The 8,408-nt window shown below is 35.8% G+C and overlaps 1 protein-coding gene across 1 annotated transcript; it reads right to left on the bottom strand.

Moving 5' to 3' along the window:
* Positions 1-6,174: 6,174 nt before the first annotated feature.
* LOC132546213 (uncharacterized) lies at positions 6,175-7,665 on the bottom strand. The gene has a single exon (XM_060209923.1). The coding sequence runs from the start codon at positions 7,663-7,665 to the stop codon at positions 6,175-6,177; it is 1,491 nt and encodes a 496-aa protein (XP_060065906.1).
* Positions 7,666-8,408: the final 743 nt, after the last annotated feature.

The raw sequence follows: 8,408 nt of genomic DNA, 5'->3' as shown, positions 1-8,408 counted from the left end.
CCTTCTGTACTGCACGGTCAGTTTCGGAGAGAAATTTCGCACGACAACTTCTATGGTACCATGCATTTGCTGCAATCAGGTCAACTCCACTCCTCATCAAGCTTTTTACACGCTCATTTGTTGACAACTAGGCTCGCTGGCGAAGTGATTCACACCCGCCCAGTGTTCTGACGCACTGTCTGGGTTCCTCTTTCCCCTTCATCTTTTTTCTACTCAACCCACAGAAAAAAACATTTACTTCATCATCTTTTGGGAGGACACTAGAGTTTCATGTTTGAATTTTAGGTTGCTTGGCAGGAGGTGTATCAATATCGTTTGTTGCAGAGGCAGACTTTGACAGCAGTATACTTCTTATAGCATAAAGGGTGATAATGGTAAGTTGATTCTTGGCTGCTTTTCAGTATTGTTTGCGTGATGTCTGTATATTTGTCTGATTTCAAAGTTGTTCGCAGAGTGGCAGCTTTCTTTACTGAGGTCCTGGTCTTCTCGTTAAACACCTTGAGCTTACTGTCCTCGTCGGTTGATTTCTGGCAGATGAAGCAGCCTTGGTTTCTTGAAGTGCCTTTCCCCTGGAATGGGAGGAGACACTAGTAAATTTACAACCTGGGGGAGGGGGGCCTTTGTTGAACAAAATCGCAAAAGTTGGACTGAATTTGGGCATTCTTAAATGCCATTTCTAATTGCGTTTATTTTTGTGTTTGAGTGTTGTGCATGAACCTCTCATTGGAATTTGTTGCTGATTAGTGCTGTTCAATTCTACAAGTTTCTATTTTCGACAGCTCTTTCGATACACCAGAACTTCATCTGGCATTGCGTATTTGTACAACTATTTTTGTCTTTTAGCAGTGTGGGGTTAATATTAATGGTATTAATTTGAAACATGTATGGCAAATAGACAATATCATGAAGTAAATAGACAATATCATGAGTGAAAAGCTTGGCTGAATTATGATGTGTAGTGTTCAAGATATTAAAGTTTCAACTTCTGGACGCCATCCACCATCCATCCATCCTCTATATTATAAGCCACCACAGTACCTGTTCAACTGGTGTTGTTATTTGAGGCGATTGTTGATGGAGGGTCTCCTCAACCATCATTCTATCTGTCTCCGTGTTTTCTGCATCCATACTGATGATGATAGCAGTTTTGGTAGTAAAATGCTCAATCTAAAAGAATTTTTTTCAACAATAATACCTCCCTAAAGATATTGTATCTAAATTTCCAGGCACACTTATTATTAATATTACTGTTATGCAGTCACGTGCCTTTCAAAAGAAACTTCAGAATTATCACACTATCTGTGAATTGATAATTGTATTTTTTTCTGTATCTCAACCTCCCTATGATTGTTGAGATACCCTGCCATACATGTATCTGGATTTTCTTTTTCTATGGATTTTCTGACTTTTCATTTAAATTAATTAATTTAATTAATTCTGTGGTCTCTGATCGTAGGGCTATAATTCCAGTTTTTACCAGATAATAGGAGCTAAAAATTTAATACAAAGTCAAATTGGTGAACTTTAGCAAGTCTAATGTAATGTCACTAATCGGACTATTGTGTTACATGTACTCTGTTGCGTGAAATCAAGTGATGATGGAGAAGAAATTGGAAAAAAATACGGACAAGAACATCCAGGACCACATGCACCTATCGTACTCTCCCTAAAATTTAGTCTGGAGAAGCTACACAGTGCATGCTGTTGCATGCTGTGGCCTATGCAACGGGATCTCTCTCATCACTACAACTGGCATTAATTACTTTTTCTTGAAAAGCTGTATGACCTTTTGAATTAGGATTGTATCTATGATTGATCCACTGACTCTGGGTGGAAAAAAATCCTCTGGGATTAGTTATTCACGATGTAGGCCTGAGAGGATATCCAATGCAGTATTAGGTAATGTGTTGATATATCCATTAGGCTGGAGCAAATAAAAAGTTTTAAAAGTCATGCATGCATGACAAAATGGTTCCATCAGCAAGGTATTTTGAGGGCATCCGGCTCGGACCCTCCCCCACCACTGAAAATGTCTGTGACTGCTCTTTTCAGTTAAAGTTGGCCTGCTGATAAATTTGAGGCTAGTTTTAAGTTGTTACCCCATGAGCTGAGCTAGCTCAGCTGTAGGGCGTGATACTTTCGGGTGTCTGGCTCAGACCCCCCACCACTGAAAATGTCTGTCACTGCTCTTTTCAGATAAAGTGGGCCCTACTGATAAATTTGAGGCTGGTTTTAAGTTGTTACCCCATGAGCTGAACTAGCATGATTTTTGGGGCCTTTTTTTGAGCTCTGGCAGGGGTACTCCACTACGAAAAAAATATGTTATTGGTCATTTCTAATACACTTGATCACGCTTATTACATATTGAGTTGTTTTTCTTTGTTACCCATGAAAGCTAAGCTAGCTCAAATTTTCCATGTATTAACCTGCCCCTGATGACCACACCCACCAGCAGGGGACCGGTAGACTTTCATTTCTTTGTTTGCCCAAGTATACCCAAGTATATAGATCCTTGCTGTGCACAACAAATTTTGTTACTTTTCCAGCTAGGCTGACCCCTGTGGGCTCCCGGTCTACTCTGTGTGAATAGACAGCGATAAGCGGATCAAAAAGCATTTGCATAAATAGTTCTAAACACTGTAAGGTTTGTTTACCGGAATTTATAACCATTACACTTGTCATGTTTATTTATTGCTAGCCATGGTTTTAGTCTCATTTCAAACTTGTAAACATATATATAAGCAAATTCGATGTGCATGTAATAAGAGCTAAAGAGTAATCTCCCTTATACTGTTACTGCTGTTTATCAATAGACAGACAGACAGACAGACAGACAGACAGACAGACAGACAGACAGAGACTTAATATACTAAAACTGATACTTTGCTTCCAAAATCTCGATAATGCATAAAAAGAATGGAACATTTTATACAGCAAAATATATTTATTTTACTCGATGATATTTTTGCAAGGTTAATGTTCAATTTAGGTTTGCAAAACAATGTTTTCATAGTTACATAAACACTATGAAATATGAACAATTTTTGCGTGTGTACAATGATACAGTGATATATGAATAATATTAAGTGTTTTAAATTTTCAATCATATAAACTAACGAATTTAAATACACATTTTGTAGCCGATAACTAGACAAGCCCACAACAACTAACCTATATCAACATTGTAAACATAATGGGTGACTTGTAATCTTATTTCAGAAAACAAATCTCACAACTTTAGATAATACGAGTTCTTTCTAATTCAAACTCCGACTGTCCTTGTTTCCTTGAAAGTCAGCTTTAGCTTTCCCATGAAGTAATAAAAGAAATATCGATGTATTAATATGGATTATTACAGCACAGGGGTTATCGTTACAGTGACTTTTGTGTGTTAAATGTTAACTGGATATATATATATATATATATATATGTACAGTTTTGACAATATACTAGTTTATTATTTTACATTGCATCATACACATATTCAATCATTACATATTGATTTACAAATTCATTTGGTGTACGTGTCATTGAGTAAACATCTATCGATATAAGGTAGTATCCGAACTAGTCGATAAATAGCTTAACTGCATGAGAACATGTGTATATAGTCACTATAGTTTATAGCTACTATAAAAATAATGACTTTCTTGGTATTCATTATAATATTACAAGAACCATGTTTCATTGATATGTCATTCACTTGCAATTCAGTTGTAAAATATATGCATTGAATATATTTATATATAAGATTTTTTTTCTGTCAATTAAAGTATGAGACTGGTACAGATGAAAATAGTATTAATGATAGATGAAGTCATGATTACAGAGAGGTTTGGCTTAAAACTTGCTTTTATCAACAAAGTAGTAAGGTATGTAAAGTTGCCAAGCGAGGTTTAGAATCTACTGTAAAACAGCCACGGTGATACATCACAACGTCTTGTTTACACTGTCTTCTTTTTTATGTACAGTCACTTACAATGATTTTGGGAATATCAGGTTACAAGTGAGAAAGGATTATTCAATAAGTGACAAAGGAAATTATAAATAAAACGTTCAACTGACAATGCTCATGACAACATAATTTTATAGAGTTCTTATGGTGTTTAGAACTGAATAGACAAAAACGTATACAACGATACATGTATATAGACCAATAGGTCACGGGGTGACCGAAAATAATTACCTAAATAGAACCAATCACCTATACGTTAGACATCAAAGTAAGTAGGCTAGTACACCTACTGGCGATATTAGCAGTTAAATATACAAAGATAGATCATATATATATATAAATATGATACTAGTGTCTGTATAACACATAGTTGTATCGTGTTATGAACACTACATTACAGATCAGCTGGATCTTGTCTATAGCGACAGCACTAAACATTACAAAACTATATATACCAACTAATTAACTATACTCTTTGTTTACATTAGTTACACATCGACAGATCAATACTACGAACTTGGTAAGTATAATATAAACTTTGGCAGTAAACACCTGAAATTATAACATAGTGAAAGTACATTAATAGCCAATAATAGTCGCATTTACAAATCAGCAATTACTAAGTAGATATAGTATATACCAACAATAGACATAAAGAGCTCAAAATTCACAGGTAAAAATAACATCAAAGTGTGTTCTATGAGGCCAGCTTCACCTCCAGTAACCAAATCATTCATATGATCTCGCTTTGTCACATATGTGTGTGGTATCTGTGTCCTAAGATCAAAGCACTCAACCTGTTCAGTAATATCACATGTCTATATCTTGTTTAAATCAACACACGCTATACGTACGGTTCATGATGAACAAAGGCTCGCCAGATTAATATATAAAGTATCATGATCATGGGACAATAGGTTAACTACCTCTGATATTTGTGATATCCACGCTATTGTGTCGAACGCTGAGGGAGATATGTATACAATTGGCTCTCATTCGTGTATATATCTATATATATATTTCTCCGCAATCCTTTCTTTATCACAATATTGTTTCAAATTCCAACACACAATGAACCTTTCTCGTCCTTACTTTATTAAAATGTTTAAAATATTGTACCATTTTGAGCACACTAAAGCTGAACTGAAATTTCTAGCCAACAATTCATACCTTCTTCTGATAATAAAATACCACAATCGACTTCCGTGTCATGAAGGGATGAATCACAAAGGGGTTAAGATATCAGAATCAATGAAATCAAAAGAAAAAATACTCCAGTGTCATTCTGATACCGGAAAGATCTCACATTCATTTGAATCAGTCTTAATGATGTCATCCTATATTTCTTGCTTAGAAGCAAGATGTAAGTTACTGGGGATAAGGGAACTCACATACAGAGCATTTGAACTTAATTAACTTGATTGATTTAATAGTGAAAGATATATCAGAATATTTATAAAGTACAGCAATCATCAAGCCACACATCCTTAATGGTTCATTTCCTTTCAAAAACGATAGATTGCCCGATTGATCTTGCAACAGTAAATTCAATGTAGGCAAACAAAATGATTTTGTTACAATATGTTAGCTCTAATTAAAAACTGATTTCTATCAGAAAAAAGGTTATACCTGCTATTATTTGCTGATAGGTTGATAAATCCATGAACGTTATGTGAGTTGATATATACAATAAACCCAGGACAATGTAATCCACCCTATCAAAAGTTCAATAGTAACAATATGTTCAATAGCATTAGATATACAAAACCATAGTAACAGATTCATCGCTTTCTATTCGACGTCTTAGGTTGAATTAACGACAGAAACGTCAGTATACAAGACGATACGTTTATTTGGGGCGTCCTGACCAGGTTCTGTACAAAAACATTCGTTTAGGGTAGGAAAATAATTGTTGGCCATAAAAAGTCTACATTTAGGTGTCATGTATGTATTGTTCATACATTATTTGCTTCATTCTCCTCTGTACTAGGTTTAATTACAAGACACGAAATGACACCATCCGAAGGATATTCTTTTATCCAGACCCGAACCAGCAAACCTTTTAGTCATGTTATATTCAACAGCCTTCATGTTAAAGTAATAACAGTTCCATCTACATAATTTTAATCTAACTTGAGGAAGCGATCTCTACTTTCCATTTTCGAGTCACTTGACATACATTATTCTCGTTTTCCTATTGTAACGTGAAACCGTTTGTATCAATTTGTTGTCGGGGAAACACGTACTCTATCCCTTTCTATATCTATCAATGATTTGGTATCTGGAATCTGAATAAAAACGAGACTATCGAGTTTCTTCCCGATTTTCAAGAGTGCTTCTTGTGTTTTTGCTGCTCGTTTTTTTACAGACTCCGGAAATGACGCCATAGCCGCCCTCTTTAAGACCTTGTTGTGACTAAGGTACACCACTGGCTTGATACAATAGGATATATCGGATACCATCCCGACAAGGGTGAACCAGCCTCCCCAAAGAGTATTATGGTCACCGTCTGCATAGGACAGTACCACATACGGTAGCCACAAACCCATTACCACAATAAACATCAAAATGTAGCTGACGGCTAGAGTTACGTCCCTTTCTTCCGAGGAAGATTCGTAAACTGTGAACATGACTTTAACTTTTGATAATTTAGTTTCATCACCAGTAACGCCTCGACATAATATATCTCGTTTCGTATCATTTTCTGATCTCGATGTCATTGGTCCACCCACTACGTTTTGACCGACCCCAGCTTCTATATCATGTGTTAGTTTGTGATTAAATGTATCATCAGGTAGAATATGGTTGATGTCATCCGGCTTTACGTTATGTTGCTTTTCTAATACGGATGTATCACCAGGAATCATCACTGATTGAGAGATAGTATGACAAGAATTTGCAGATCCTTCTACCATTTCGCTTACGCATAAATTCGTTTGTTCATTAAAACGTCGACCTGTCGCGGATAATGTTTTACTTTCCTCGGTTCTTTTAGCGAGTTTAAGATTTATCATTTCGACTTGTTTGTTTATCTTAGATAAAGAAAAAACAATTTGCCGTTTCCGGTTATATGTAAAAACCCCACAAATGCATACCGCAACAGACGGGATATATATTCCAAACACAAAGAGTAAATGTATATGGATCTGGTTTCCGCCGTGTAAAACACATCGTTGCTGGAGAGGGATGTGTTCCACCTGCCCGTATCCGGTAAACGGAAGTGCTGATGCGATTGCGCACACTAACCACACAGCAATCACAATAAGAAAGCAATACCTCCTTTTCTCAAAGATCTTTTCGTGCAGTGTCGGTTTCCACAGACGTATTGCCCTTTCGCAGCAGAGAATTGTCATAAAGAAGAAGGAAGCCAGGAAACATATCATTATAAATAGTCCGTTTATCACACATAATGCATCTGGAAATGTAATCGAGTCTTTAAATGCTGATACAATTCCGGGTAGAATAATAAAACAATATGTCACAAAATCTATAGCGATCAACTGGACAAACACCGGTTTACTTGTCATAGTCATGTGATAGTTAGAGGATAAAACACGGATAACTATAATATTAAGAATCATTCCGACCACGAAAATGATTGACATAACCACACCTGCTATAGTATCCACAACATCATCCTCGAGCCATTTGTAGAAAGATCCACTCACAGCACTCAGTGCGTTTACATCAGATGTATTACTATTTGTCATGTTGTTGTAGAAAGTTGCTTTATTTTTTCCTTGAAACCTTAATAATCATGGATTAAATTCAGCTGAACAGACATCAGGAAAAGAATTCCATCCTTATCTTGGAGTTTAGCTTTTTAAAAAGTATACACTCCTTTCACGAGCTTAAGTCAACTGATACCTGTGAGCCGTCCCGCCAAACTAAAGCCAGGCAACAATTGCCATATGTATATAATAACGTTATATTCCCATTATGACATCATTAAAAAAGGACCACACAACTTAATTCCAGTTTCTAGTAAAATTGCCTGATTGCCTATATAGTTTCACTTAAAACATCTTCGCATAGATATGGTAATATTATAAATTCCACAGTGCACTTTGGTTCAATACGATAATCCACTTTATATAAATAGTGTTACACACTGTGTGCTTTGACAGTCGTTGAGTTCCTTAGATTGCAAAACATTTAAATTAAACTAAAACATTATTGCTCGTTCTTTGAATACATTTTCCCCATTTCTATTTGCGTTTTATCTTAAGTATCGAGTGACGAGTGACGAAAATACAAAACATTTCATTCCGAAACACTATTAATGACTTTAGAACCAGGGAGATGTTAACTTCAAAATTAAATTGCATTGGCCATAGTGAAAGTAACAAGCATACGTGTTTTGTCTTGGTTGGATTAGAAGCCATTGTACACATGTTTTTATGTCATGATAAGATAGTATTGTCTACACAGCGTGTCCCTATTTTTCCTGTAA

This window comes from Ylistrum balloti, unplaced genomic scaffold (genome assembly GCF_031769215.1).
Source record: "Ylistrum balloti isolate Yb309-2 unplaced genomic scaffold, AGI_CSIRO_Ybal_v1 Utg369876, whole genome shotgun sequence".
Lineage (NCBI taxonomy): Eukaryota > Metazoa > Mollusca > Bivalvia > Pectinida > Pectinidae > Ylistrum > Ylistrum balloti.
This window is presented reverse-complemented; position numbering and strand designations above follow the sequence as displayed.

Bases quoted from the DNA above. Each gene is read 5' to 3' on its own strand.
- LOC132546213 (XM_060209923.1), bottom strand. From the start codon at position 7,665: ATGACAAATAGTAATACATCTGATGTAAACGCACTGAGTGCTGTGAGT.